General features: G+C 46.7%; 1 protein-coding gene across 4 annotated transcripts in view; it reads right to left on the bottom strand.

Annotated features, from left to right (window-relative positions):
* Positions 1–14,676, bottom strand: part of PES1 (pescadillo ribosomal biogenesis factor 1) — a 297,019-nt gene that overhangs the window by 24,643 nt on the left and 257,700 nt on the right. For all 4 annotated transcript variants that reach the window (XM_069619320.1, XM_069619321.1, XM_069619322.1 and 1 more), the window contains one exon: positions 11,884–12,068. In XM_069619320.1, the coding sequence (XP_069475421.1) occupies positions 11,884–12,068 (185 nt within the window). The remainder of the gene's footprint in view (positions 1–11,883; positions 12,069–14,676) is intronic.

Here is a 14,676-nt window from a genome sequence, read left to right on the forward strand (position 1 = left end):
TAAAATTAGTATAAAGGTTTGCTGCTACCAGCCATTAAAGGTAAGCTTGTCCAACAGTTAAAAGGAGAAAGGGGCTACATTGTATCTCCCCAGCACTCCACAAAAGGTGGGCTGCGCTGGTTCCACCTAACAAAACACAAAAGCGATCCAAAGATCCTTTCTACTGTTGGGAACTGTAGTTCTACCAAGGTTATAATGGTGTTACGAATGCCATATCATATCAAGGTTAGCCAGAGAAAGTTAAGACAACCCCCCCTGCTCCCCCTGGCCCCCCCCCCACCCCCCCCCCCCTTAACCCCCACCCCAAGGGTAACCCAGCAACAACAAGCAGTCTGTGCCAAAAGCTGTCAGAGGATAACATTAAAAAGGCACTATGGGGAGCCTTAAAAATGACAGCCATAAAAAGAGTAAAACTATCTGAGTGTGGAAAAAGGTTCCCACTCACTAACGTATAGGGAAAAATAATCGACCAGTCCATGAAAAGGTTCTGGGGTTAACACAGGTCATGAAGATTTTTCATGGCTATGAAAATTTTATCTAACAGATAATTATGCACTGCTAACAGGAAAAGTGAAGTGAGAGTTCCTTCAGTCGAGGAACTGCTCGCTTGTGTGTCCAGTCCTCTTCCATTCATAAATCTTGGACACATTACCAAGTAGAGCAGGCCTGGGAAGACATTCACAGCATCATAGGTGTTAGGCAAGATTGTATGCAGTACCATTTGGGTGCACTACAACAACCCTGGCCTCCTGGCAATAGGAACCCAACTTTTGGTATAAGTCTGTACTACACAGGTTGGTAGCGTGTTGAGCAGCCAGGCTCATCTCAAGAGGGGTCAATGTGAGCTGTAGGGGAGTCACACAGAAATTCACAGCGACACGTATTTAAATGAACTCTTACACACAAGGTTTCTTAATTAAACAATCATTAATTTAACAGTCAGTTAGAATAAACCTTCATCTGAAGGGAGCAATATAAAGTAACACACAAATAGACTTCAGAAAAACACACGCTTAGTCTTCTATATGGAACAAGTTACTTACCTGTAACTGTTCTAAAGCGTGGCTCTGGCATGGATTCACATGCTCATGAATATTCCCCATCGTCAGGCCGGGAATCCTCGGTATAGAAAAAAAAAATCAGCATCAGTTTCGTTTCTGATCTGTCTTTCTTACTAGTAACCAATCACTGGTCTCTGGGTCATACTGCCCCTGGCCAATACAGAGCCATGCGCCGCGCGGTGAAAATGAGCCGAGCGAACACAACCTCGCCCCCAAACAGACACAGCAGGCCCATCGTCACCTACACCACGGCCCGAGCGCATCGAGCGCACCAAGGGACACCCCCCACGCACACACCACGCGGAAAATCTATCGGCCCTCTATTCAGCCCCGGCCCTTTGTTTTGGCCTTGCTGCGTGATTTTCCGCGTGGTGTGTGTGGGGGGAGGGGGCGTGTCCCTTGGTGCGCTCGATGCGCTCGGGCCGTGGTGTAGGTGATTATGGGCCTGCTGTGTTCGCTCGGCTCATTTTCACCGCTTGGCGCGTGGCTCTGTATTGGACGCGCCTTCCCGTGTAAGGGGTCATGTGCAATAGAGACGTTTTAGACATCTGATTTGATACGCCCATTGGCGTATTTAACCTCGGATACATGCCAACAGAGGAAGTTCGCTTGCCGACTTCCTGGTGTGGTGTTGACGGCGTTTGCCTCTGAGGTAAGTAACTTTCAGCAGGTAGCCAGATGGAATACCTCACGGTTTCAGCTCCTTTTCACCTTTCTGTTCTAGATTAGGTTAAATATCTATGGTGGAAGTATTTACGTTTACGAATTAGACTTGCTTATATGTTGAGACCTTTCAGTACCATTATTTAGGTTACACAATAGACATAGATCCTACTGTGCATGGACTTGTGTAAGTTCAGTTTTTTACGAACTTTCAGATTATGCTTTCTGCCTTTACCTCAAACAGTGCAGTGATATATTCTATGTACGTTATATTTCGGGACATAACAGATGATTTATCAGCTTTTTGTACCTTCTATTGCTCCATAGACTGTCTATCTTTGAATGATACTTGGAGGTTCACCCTTCTGGGGAACCCACTGAAATCCCGAACTGTCTATGAACTTGAGGCCGTACCACAGATAAAAGGAATCACCTATTGATGGTACTCGATTGATAGATCTGGGCTTGATCAATTGTGAGCATAATTACAAATTAGGATGTTGCCCTTATCCCTTTTCCCCGGGTGCAGGATCTTCTTTTTTATCATTACCATTGTATAACTTTTTTGGCTTTTCCATCTCTTATTTTTCAATTAATCTTTGACACATGGGTGGTCCCATTGTTGGGTTTTCCTTTACATTTTTATATGTCTACTTTATTTAGAATAGAATTTATTTCTTTACTTTTGGTTTTCCCCTTTGGCTGCTTGCATCTCACTCGAGTCTTTTTTACCAGAGAAATTTTATGACCACATTGTGGCTTTTTTTTATTTTTTATCCATTACAGATCTAAATTGAGATTTGTTTCGGTGTGGCCGGATCGCTACTTCCTGGACTCTTGCCAGGCTCCTGGGCCCACCCCAAAAGGGTCTGAGATGATGGTAATTAGATTTTCTCCCCTACTAGTCACTTTGCACGTTCCAACCCAATGTTGGGGGATTGGTCCTTCTTTGGGATCCTCAGATCACTTGTTTTTATATACAGATATTATGTATGAACTATTGTGATGTTTACATATATGGTTGTTCTGATGTTATCTTTTTATTATTATTTTCTGTTTGGAGAACATACATTTTAGTGTCTCTGTAATTTGTAACATTTGTGTAGGTAAATCCAAGACACAGTAGAATTTTCAAGAAAGTTTATACGGGAATGCTATGTCCTGATGAAGATGGACATCATCTGTAATTCAGCTAGATGCGTTTTCCATCGAAACTACCTGTTCTAAGGCGCCATGCTCACTATACTGTTTTTATGTACTTGTGGTTTATTTCGCATGTCACCTCAGTAGTTATGATGGTGATCATTCCCAAGCTTGTGATCTGGCAGCAAGCTCTTAGCAGTCTCCTATTGGGAAATTAGTATTTTCTTCACATTATGCACTTTATTCGTGCTGTATAGTTGTATGTTCTATATTTACATTTACTCATATTCATGTAAGAGCTCTGACTTAATAATCATTTTAATGTTTCTAATTAAATAAAGGAACACATTTTTCATAAATGTTTTTGTGAATTATGTGCAGTGATCTGAGGAGTTTATAGAGGGACCGCTCCCGACTGCTGGTGGGTTTGTGCTTCTTTCAGTAGACTTATTTACATATCCGCTGGCTTGATTTTTGTGCTTTGGTACGTCGAGGAGACACTGCCGGATCCCTTGGAGGCACCTTGCCTGCCTCCGGCGCTCCGAAAGGATGGCCGTCGTTGTTGGAGCACTCCCAGTGCCCGCGCAGTCTCTGTCTTGATAGCCTGAAGGGACTCATCAACCGCCTTTCCAAACAGGTTGTTCCCGTCGAAGGGCATGTCCAAAACGTTGGTTTGTACATCCTAGCGGAAATCCGTCGCCTTGAGCCATCCTCGTCGTCTCAGGCAAACGCTGTTGCCCAACTGACGGAAACCGGTGTCGACGATGTCCGTTGCCACCTAGATGGCGTGGTCCGAAGCAATCTCATCTTCCTGTAAGATTTCAAGGGCCTCAGCCCTTTTGGCGTCCGGAAGGATGTCCAATAGAGGGGCGATTTTGAACCACAACTCCCTGTCGTAGCCAGCTACGATAGCCAGGGCGTTGGCTGTCTTGATAGTCGCCTCTGCGGATGAGATGACCCGTCGTCCCATCGTGTCCAGCTTCCTGCCCTCACCGTCCAGCGGGGAAGTTGATGTCGAGGCCGATGCCCCCCCAGCTTTCTTCTTTGCCGCTGCCGAGACGACCGAATCCAGGGTAGGTTGTGCCCGAAGGCACAAGGGGGCAGCATCGGGGACCCGGTACTACTTCTCGTACTGGTCCCTCTTTGCAGGCGCCGTGGCAGGGTTCTTGAGGAGGGAGAGCCCCTCATCCCAGATGTCATCCAGAAGCGGTACGGCGAGGACCGTCTTCCTTTTAGCCTCGCGCCGTTGGTAAAGGAACCCTTCCTTTTTCTTCTTTTCGGGGCAGAGCTGGAACAGCTCAGATGCCCTGGAAATCATGGCATGGAAGGATCCAATCTCGTCGGGCGGGGACGCCCGAGCAGGGGGGCGACGGGTGACACGTCCCGTCGTCGCCTCCGTCGTCATCTGTACCTGTCGTAGCTGTGTCCGTGCCTGTATCATCCCCGTGGGTGGTTGACCGGGGGGGGGGGGGTGCGGGCGGGGTCGCAGAGCGGGCCGCAGAGGATGCATCCTCTTATACGGTGGACTTTCCGAAGGTCCCGGCTCCGGTTCCCCCGTCAGGTCTGGCTCAGGTACCTCCGTCAGGGGGGAGGGGCAACCTTGTCCTGATCTCCGAGAATAAGGACTGAATTGCTGTCAAAATGGCCGCCGAAGTGTCCTGCGGCACCGGAAACGACGGGCGCGAGGGCTCTTGAGGAACCTAGTCGGCGACACAGTCGCGCTCGTCGGGATCCCTCCCGATGGGATGGGCCTCCTCCACAACTTCGATAAGCTCTTCTTCAGAGGTCGTGTCCGTATCCACGATGGCCACCTGCCCCTCCCCCTCCTTTTCCAGCGGGGACTTCGTAGGGGTCTTCTCGATGGGCCTGAAAGATGACTCCCTCCGCGGTGGCAGGGAGACTCTGGATCCTGAGGCCGCCTCCACAGGCTGAGCCAGGGCCGCAGCGACATCCTCAATCGAGGTCTTAGCTGGGTGAATTAAGGCCACCGTCACCTTCTGCACGCCTGGGGCCTTCACCTTGGGAGAGGGTCCGAGCCTCGCTCCCCCTCTGCCTGGAATCTTCGAGATCGACCGGGGCCTCTCCAGAAGCTTAGCCGGGTTCTCGGACTTGCTCTTACCCGAGCCAGAGCATTGGCTCGTGGTTGATGGCGCCGGGGAGGGTGCGCCCTGCCTGGCAGCCAAGGAGCCCGACCGTTCGGCACTCACGGTGCTTGGCCTTTTTGTTGGGCCCCCATCGCCAGGGCGCCCTCACAGGACTTAGAAGACCGCTCGGACTTCTCGCCTGACGGGCTCCTACCTTCCAGCCAGTTGGCGAGACGCAGGTGGCGATCCTTCATGGCCCGCTCTGACATGTTCCCACAAAACACAGTCCTTCTCCACGCGCGTCTTGTCCTCATGGAGACAGTAGGGGCATAACGAATGCTCGTCCTCCTTGAACACATTCTGAAGGTGGTATCCAGGGCAGGTTCTGAACAGCTTCCCGGGCAACTAGCGTCCTTTCTCCTGGGCCATGTCCAGGGTAGGCCTCGGAACTTCTGGAATCCTCCAAAAGCGTAACTCAACGAAACCTTCACCCTTGAGGGGCGTAGAAAACTCCAAAACGGGTCCCCGTTGATCGGATGTAGAAACGGCGGAGCTTGAGGCTCTTTAATCGAAATGAGAAAAAATCTCCTGAAAAAGCGTGAAAACGCAGCAAAAGCTCGAGAGCTACAGCACGAGGACTCCCAACACTTGAACGTGCGGTATAAATCTGAGGATGGCTGCCAGAGGCGGGGCTTAGGGAGAGGGCAGTCATTGGCTGGGGGCAGTATGACCCAGAGACCAGTGATTGGTTACTACTAAGAAAGACAGATCAGAAACGAAACTGATACTGATTTTTTTCTATACCGAGGATTCCCGGCCTGATGATGGGGAATATTCATGAGCATGTGAATCCATGCCAGACCCCATGCTGGAGAACAGTAAATACCCTTTTGGGATGGCCCACAGACACTACCTACACCCTCAGGTGACTTCAATAGTTAGGGTGCTGTGGACATTAATAAATCACTGTCTCATTTAGAATCAGACTTAGGAGTAGGTCAAAGGAAAAGGTTATTAGAACAGAACAAGAGATCACACAAAGTACTTTTGGTAACCCCCAATGCAAAGTTAGTTAACCCGTTCCTGGAAGGAAGACCCAACAAACAAGCAGAGGAGAGAAGAGTCATTCAGGGAGCCAGGTCAGCCAATGTTAAGTTAGCAAAGGTCAAGGTGAACTGAAGCCCTTCTTGTAGTTAAGCAAAGGTCTTGCACAATGTTTCAGAAGGCTTTGTAGAATAAGAAGAAATCAAAGTAGGGCCACAAGCCGATTAGGCTTGTGATATGATATAGGATATGGCATTTATAATGCACCTATACGCAAGTGTTTCAAGGTGCGGCGAGGCAAGGGAGGGGAAACAGAAGGAAAACAGACAATGATCTTACAAGGCCAGGTGAGATTCAGATCGCGTAAGTGCCAGGTAGAGAGGGAGTCCGGGGGGGGGCGTACTTGGGATAATAAGATAAGTAAAAGAATGTCCAGCTGGTGGCAAGTGCAGGGTGAGTGCAATCATAAGTGTTAGGGGGAGGAGGGGGGGGGTAACTGTAGGGATACAGCAAACAGTCCCCATGTGCAGGGGTTGCCAAGGAGGCAGTGCAGTATCAGTATCAGTCAGGACTTAAGCAGGGGAGAGGGGGAAGAGAAAGCAGAAGCAAAGAGGAAGGTTTTAAGGTGCTTCCGGAACCGAAGATGGTTCTCCTCAAGTTTCAGGGAAGCAGGGAGGCTGTTCCAGAGGGAGGCCCCAGCAGAAGAGATCTACCACCAACTCATTGCTTGGAGAAACGACTGACCCTGAGGGAGTTGGAGGCGGAGAGCTCAAGAGGGAAGATATTTAGGAAGAGAGAAGAGAGTTGAAGGTATCGAGGCCCCAGAAGGCCATGTGGACGATGCAGAAGGTTTTGAAATTAATCCTCGCAGCCACTGGGAGCCAATGCAGGGATTTCAGTCCTGGAGAGATACGATCCCTGGGCTTGAAGCCAAGGACAAGTCTTGCAGTCCTGTTCTGGATGAGTAGCAGAGGGTGTAGAGTAGAAGCAGGAAGATTTAGAAAGGGGCTGTTGCAATAGTCCAGCCTAGAGAGAATCAGAGCTCTGGAGACAGTGAGCTTCTGGAGGAAGGGAAGAATACCTTTGAGAAGGTGCAGCTGGTAGTGTGACTTCTTAGGGACGTCGGAGATGTGCAGAGAGAAAGAGGAGTGTGGAGTCGAAGATGGCTCCCAGATTTTTGGCCTTGCAGGTGGGAGCAGGAAGAGGGCCAAGAGGCCGGCCAGAGAGCTACAGGAAAGGAGGGAATGGGGGTGCCAATGAGGAGAATCTCAAATCTCACTGGCATTAAGGCAGAGGTCATTTGCAGCACACCACTCCTGGATAGCAGACAGTCGGAGATGAGGGAACGGAGAAGAGGTGGCCGAAGGTAGCTTGAAAATGTGCTGAGTGTCATCCGCGTAGCACTGAAAGTTGGGGCAGAGAGCGGCAATGCAGTGGCAAGAAGTGCCAGGTATTGGTTGAACAGCCAGGGAGAGAGGTTAGACCCCTGGGGGACACCACAGGTAGAGAAAAAGATCGCAGAGAGGAAGGACCCAAGTTAGACCTGGGAGAGTCGGTCAGAGAGGAAGGAAGTCAACCACGCCAGGGCCTGACCAGTGATACCTAGGTTATCACAGAGACAGTTAAGCAGGATGGCATGGTTGAAAGTGTCAAAGGCTGAAGAGAGATCAAGCAAGATATAAAGAGGCTGCTAGCAACTCTATAGATGCAACCAAGACAAGTCTCCAACGAGGACAAGCGAGGTTTCACAACAAGAGGTAAATTCTCTTAGTCTGTACAGTACTTTTAAGTTGAACGGTGAAGCAGATGGCTTCTGTTCCTGTGCAGCTCTGCAGATCCTGGTGTTCCTGGGCCTTAGTCGTGGGGACAAGAGGGAGGACTTCTGGGGATTCCTGCACTGCAATGGGATGGTTCGGGAGAATTCTGAAAAATGTGCTAATTCCCTTCACCTTAGAGACCCCCCCCAGCAACTTTGCAGGATTTTGAGGACTTGATTAATTTACCTGCAAAGAGTGTGAGGCTTGTTTCCACACTTTTTCATGTATTTTGATGTGCGTTTTACTCTTGTGTTCTTTGATTATGGAGTTTTTAGATAACTCCATAGGCATCTTTTCATGTGTGCTACACAGCACCCTCAGTGCAGTGACACAGGGGTGTCTTTTTAGTCTTCCCAAAGGTTTAAATACCTTCTCTGGGATAAACTACTGTTTCCCAAAGAATGTAAGGTTAAATTGACTACTAGTCTTTTAAAATTCCTAAACCTAGCACACACCATCTTCCTATAGAATGTTGTAGTATCCCGTGTCTAGAAACTCATGTAGCAGTCAAATGCCACCCTTTTCTATCGAAATGGCTGGTGGCAGTGGTTTTACAACTAACTACCATGACTTTTCCCGAACACGAAGACCAGGAGCCATGTTTTTTAGGTTGGCGCCTTAAGCCCCTTTGTTTAAACGGGTCCCTGTCTTTTTTCGCCATTTCTTTTTGGAAAGGTCCTTCTAGTGTTTGTCCCTTTGCTTCCATGTCTTTGGCAGGCTTCAGGACTGAAGACCGGAGTGTCTGGGTGGGCAGGAAGTGGGGGAGGTGCCCGAAACTCCCTTTTCTTAGTCTCCTAGGGGACCCAAATGCACTCTGGCGTGATTGGCGGGCTGACTGTCTGGCAAGGACAGCCACCCTGCTGGGTGAGTGGCAGCTAGGCTGGAATGAATGGGAGAAAACTGTTTAAAAGGCAAGTCTCTAGGACTGGAAAGCAGAGTCGACCACTGGAACGAAAGAACCGAAGACGAGCTGGAAGAGGAGGGCTGCTGCATCTCCTGGACCGTTTGGTTTGCCCTGAAGCGCTGCTGCAGGTCCGAATCGCCAAAGCTCCTTTCGACAGAGAAGCCCCTTAAAGGACAACTTCTTCCTTTGAGCTGGTGGGACCAATCAACTCTTACGCCACCTGGATACCATTCTCGGAGCTGGTTAGGATTAACCAGGGGGAAGGACACCAGCTTGTGTGCTTGATGAACGGCTACTCTTAACTGAAGTGACTCCATTTTGTCCGTTTTCCGACAGACCCGTGCAGTGCAGGAGTCCCCCGACGTCCTCCCTCTTGTCCCCATGACTAAGGCTCAGGAACAGCGAGATCTGCAAGAAGTGCCAGGAACCAAAGTCTTCAGCTGCATCTTTTGCTTCATACTAAAGTACTGTGCCAACCCGATTGAAAGCGCGCTTCTCTCGCTGTGAAAGTTTGTTAAACTTTCCCAACTTGCAGGCCTAATGAGCTTGTGACCCAACATATGATTCTTTTTCGTACAAACTACCTCTGAGAACCTTCGTAAAGACTTTACTGTTTACTTCAAAAACTGTTCTTTCCTATCCAAGACACGAGTCCATTGACCTTGGTTCTAGGCCTATTGAACTGAATCGAGTTCTCTAGTGAACTAGAACTATTTGCACTACCTAAGAAAGTATTTGTGATTATTCTGCTAACTTGTGCCTTTTTACTCCCATTCAAAGTAAATGAAATGCCCTTTTGCTCCCATTTCAGGGGAGCCTAATTTGTTCAGAAACTTATTGGTTTGCTATTGAAGTGCATTTGTGTGTAATATTAAGTTGCCTCCTTCTAGTGAAATGTTTTCTAAATGATTGTGTAATAAATTAATAAGTGTTTTACCAAGAAACCTTAGGTGTAAGTGTCTACTTGAACCACCGTGATTCTATGACCTGTCACCTCTTGTACTGCTCACATTCTCTCTTGAGATAAGCCTGGTTGCTCAGCTCGCTACCACAAAACTGTTCTACAGACTTATACCAAAGGTTGGTTTTGCTTAGACATGTAGTCCTAATTGTATGTGGTGGTCCCACAGGGTACTGCATGCAATTCTGCCTAACAGTAGGGTCTACTGCCCTGGCATTACTGAAGGTAATTGTGAAAGTAACCATTGTTTTTTACTCCAAGAATAGGTGTGACCTGTACTGAATTTGTATGAAAAGGTTTCACTTCCCTAGAACTACTGCTATGTGTTCCAAATAAGGTTTATGCTTTGGTCTGTGCACCTTCATGCATAGTGTGGTGTTCTGATAATTGTGATTACATATAATGTGTGACAGTACTTATTTACCTCTAGATGGATCTGGGCCTACCTGTATTTAAATGCATCATTTATTTTTACATACATAGTGTTTCTTTGGACCATTTGTATTACAATTTCACTTGTACTGATCTACAGCCCTCTCTCCCTCATTAAGCCTGGCTGCTCTGTCTATGCTACCAACAAACTCGGGTGGTACAGCCTTATACTAAGAGTGGAGTCTTGTACTGCCTCAGTCAAATGGTTTTACTAAGCCCTTAGTTGGACTTCAGAAAAACTGCCCCAACACTGCCGTAGCCGCCCGGTCCTCCCTGTTGTCACCACGACCAAGGATGAGGAATAAGGGTCTGCTGCACTGCAACCAGAAGGCATCCAGCTGGAACAACCTCTTCAATTCAAAAGGTACTGTGGGGCGCTGGAGGTACATTATCCTTTTGTCATTTGCGGTGCTTCCTACCTTTGGGAGTGCCATTTATCCCTACTCTGCGTTGACCTCAACTAACTTGAATTTGCTCTTTCAGCTTGTGCTTCTTGAAGGTGACTCCTCAGATTTCTTTTTGCACACTAACTATTTAAGAACATTTTTCTAAGAAGACCATCAGAACGGACTTGGCTTTTGCAGTTCTTATTCCCTTACAGGTTTTAATTGTTTGAACATGCAATGCTGGGATAAAAGACTGCCTGCATCCCTTTGGGAGAATCAAACATTTCATAGAATGCGAGTCTGTTCTGAGGTTACCTTAACCTTTCCTTCCATTAATATACTGACCTCAAATGACGTCACCTCTGAGTGCTGGAAAATGTGTAACATATTAATGAATTACTCACCTGCTTTATTGTTCACTTTTTGAATTAAATCCTAATTTGGGATTAATATTACTGCATGTTACTGCTTTTTAAAGAATGCTTTAAATATATTGGTTATATAATAAATATTTATTTATACACAAAGTGAGTGTTTACTTGGATAACTTAACTTACCGATTTCATTAAACAGCTCTACCACTCGCATTAACCCTCTTAAGATAAGGCTGGCTGCTCAGTCACAGTACCAACTTGTGTAGTACAAGCCTATATTTAAAGGTAGGATACCCAATACCAAGACATAAGTCTTGTGTAGTGCCACACCAGTTGGACTGCACTCATTCTTACTCGACAACCACCATACACAGAGACCAGGATTAGTCATGTTCTATTCTCTCTTCCGCTTCCTCCCCTCAGGTCTTTGAAGCAAACCAAGGTGACCTCCATGTTGAGGAAGAGAGCCAAATCAAAGACAACAGCCACGTTGACGAATGAAATCAAAACGGACACATAGCCAGGTAAAAAGGTTCCACAACCAGGAACCATTTGAGACGGGCCAAATTCCACCCGCGTATCCACATGACTAACAAATGTGAGTACTTTCTCTGGAAGACTAAGTGTTACCGCCCTGACTTGGGAGTCAGAAGGAGCATTGAGCCAGAGCACACAGACAAAGCCGTACTTAGTTAGGCTATGGATTAGGCCAGGCTGGGAGAAGAACCCAGCCCAGAAGCCAGAAAAAAAAATAAACAGCAGAAACTACAGTGGATTATCATATGTTGTAAAAAGCAGAATTATTGGCTATTAAAAAGGAAACAGGTGTGAAACTTACAAATTGTTTTATAAGGGATTAGAAGCATGCATAACTTGCACACTTCACTATCCAGGACTTCACACTTCAAAAAGGCACAGATTATGGATGAAGGTGGCAGAAATCTGCAAGATTTCCGCACGGTAGAACGCTGGGAATGCTTAAGACCCACCTTCCATGGTTATACAAACTGTTACCTTGATGTTCACCCCTTTGTAAGGCCAGTAGCTTCTGTTTTTCAGGGGGAATGTAATCTCCATCTTTCTCCACCACGAATGGCGAAAGATGTGGAGGCAGCACCACTCCAGGAAAGTAATCTTCTACAGGAAGACGAATCTTGGCGTTCACGCAGTCAAAAACCCACTGCGGCTGAACATAATACCTGTAAAATGAAGAAACAAAAACTCAAATACTACAGCACCATAAAGAAAGATCAGCATAGAGAAATGGGTAAAACAAAAGCAACAGAAACAAAATTATATTCACAAAGAGTGGGGCAACAAACGGTAAAACAACCAGAAGGCAGCACGTCCTTCACAGATGGCCAAAAGCTTCAAATGAGGACGTCTGACAACCTTTTATGGTGCCACATGCTGATGAATCAGTCAATATGGAGTTCAGAGTCCACGGGCAGAAACTATTACTATTGGATAGACTAATAACTTAATTAGATCTTTGCAGCACGCCCAATTGAGCCAGCTTAACTTTCAGTTTGCCGTCTAAAGGACAGACTTGCAAAAACGTTTAAAAAAAAGCCGGAATTTCTAGCCCACATTAAAAAAAAAAGTGAGACTCAAATGAAATGTTAAGGTAAACTAGCAGAACGCATTGGAAGTGTCTTGGAAGTGTAAGGCTGTTGGGCTGAGACGCTGCTGTGCCATGCTGTTCTTCCTCTCTGCTGTCTGGACGAGGCTATAAGGACAAGAGGAAGGTGTTGCTGTCTGAAAGCAGTGAAACGCTAACGCCGCGTGTGTTTGGACGGACAAAGACCATAATTGGACTTCAAAGCCCAGAGTAAATATCCATAACTGACATTCATATCTCTGTTGTGCTCAGTCAATTTACACGACACTGGTGTGGAGCTACTGAGGGTGGGTTGCCCCTCATTGTTGTGACGCTTTGTGTTTCTAACGTATGCGTAGTATTCCGCTAATGTTTTGTTGTTCTTGGTCCTTGCAGATTCTGTGCGTGTTGAGGCTCCAGCCCCCTACACTTCCAGCCCTCCAGCCAGCCTACATACATTCGGGCATGTGCGCATTGGGCCCCCGCATTGGAAGTGCCTTGGAAGTGTAAGGCTGTTAGGTTGTTGTGGTGTGGGTGTGCCTAATTTTATGTTACTTTATCGAGACACTATTTATCAGAGTGCTCGTGGGTCTCTGCCACCAGGTAGATAGTTTTTTTTCTTTTGATTCTGTTTATCAAAACTGCATTTTTCAGAAATATTTACCCAATTGACAATGTCACGTTAATTAATTTAGCCTTTACGCACTTGTCACAGAAAACGTTCTCCCAACGCTGCTGTATGCATTGAGGACAACGCAATCTCATAATGGTTAAGGTTTGCGTAGCAGACGAAAACTAACAAAGAGCAAACCGAAAACCTCAATTGCTAACTCAGCTTGACCTACCGAGTCCGCGATGCCAAACGCCCACGTCACTATTACAGAGGGCGGCTCAGCTAATGAGACAAATGAGCCAGCCTCTATTCTAAAGAGCTAAGATTCCATGCCTCGCTCTTCGCATGAGTTTGAGAACGTGGGTCGTATAGCCAACATGCCGGCAGGCGAGCTCCAACAGATTCTTTGTGATACTGGTGTAGATACTACTCGTCTGACCTTAAACAATGCTGAGCCCCAAGTTTTGCAAGTGTTGAAAAACAACCATAAGGACCCAGAGGTTCAGTTAGGATCTTGGGTACAAGTCCGAGGCTAATTGCATTCAGGAAGCCCCTTTACAAAAAACACTCTATTTAAAGAAGTGAAACTTTGGAATTTCCTACAAATGTTGTAGATACTCACTATGTAGCCCCTGTACATGGAGAAACAAGTCCCCCCCACCCCCCAGGACAACAGCGACAAAGAATGTATTTTAAAGCAAGCACTTCCTCTCTATGTAAATGTAACCTCAGTATTTTCTAATGATGTCCCTACTTATAAACACGCCTCAGGCTCCTTATCTACAAAAGAAGCAAATAAAATCTCGCCCGTACGTTGGGAGAATGAGGATGTGAATTTGGATACCATCCCTGACACAGAAAACAAAAAAAGATTGATGGAGTGGAGGGAGGTATTAATCATCACGTTGATTTCTCGATGCTAGCTCCTGCAATTGAATCAGAATAAAGAAAGCGTATTAGGCTTTCGAACAAGTCCTCAACTCACGTCACTCAAAGAAAATATGGCGTGGAGAATGTTTTCCTCTGTAACAACTTACCAAACTATTCGTATAGCGCACCTTCCCGCAATATTCCTTGCAGTAACTGGCGCGATAGATAGAATTCCATCATCAATTGCTGCAGCTAGGCAAAACATCAGCTCCCCTATATCTGAAAAATCTGCCAGCCACCAATCCAAGGGCTCTAACCCCTTTGAACAATCATTGGCCGATCATATTCTTGGCGATGAACCAAGAAATGATGAGTCTGGTCCCTCAATAGTGCCCAGTCCTGATGAGATTCGAGTGAGTTCTGAAGTGTTTCCCGTCCTCACTCGAATACTCAACTTGTTGGACAGGGGCCATGAACAAACTCATGGTGAAGTTAGGATGCTCCAAACACAGATGTCTGAGCTGATTGAGAAACTCAGCAGAATTGAGGGACAGTTTACTTGTGAGGCAATATCTGTCTTGACTCAGAAATGTAACGAGAGGGCAGAGACTCATTCTACAGCAACTCAGATAAAAACATTTGCTGAGATAGTGGCACATAATGTATGCAATGAGTCTCCTTCAGAGCCAGGTTTGGATCCACAACTCCCACAAAATGTAGCAGT

The sequence above is a fragment of the Ambystoma mexicanum genome, chromosome 10 (assembly GCF_040938575.1).
Source record: "Ambystoma mexicanum isolate Mex_15411 chromosome 10, UKY_AmexF1_1, whole genome shotgun sequence".
NCBI classification, from domain to species: Eukaryota; Metazoa; Chordata; class Amphibia; order Caudata; family Ambystomatidae; genus Ambystoma; species Ambystoma mexicanum.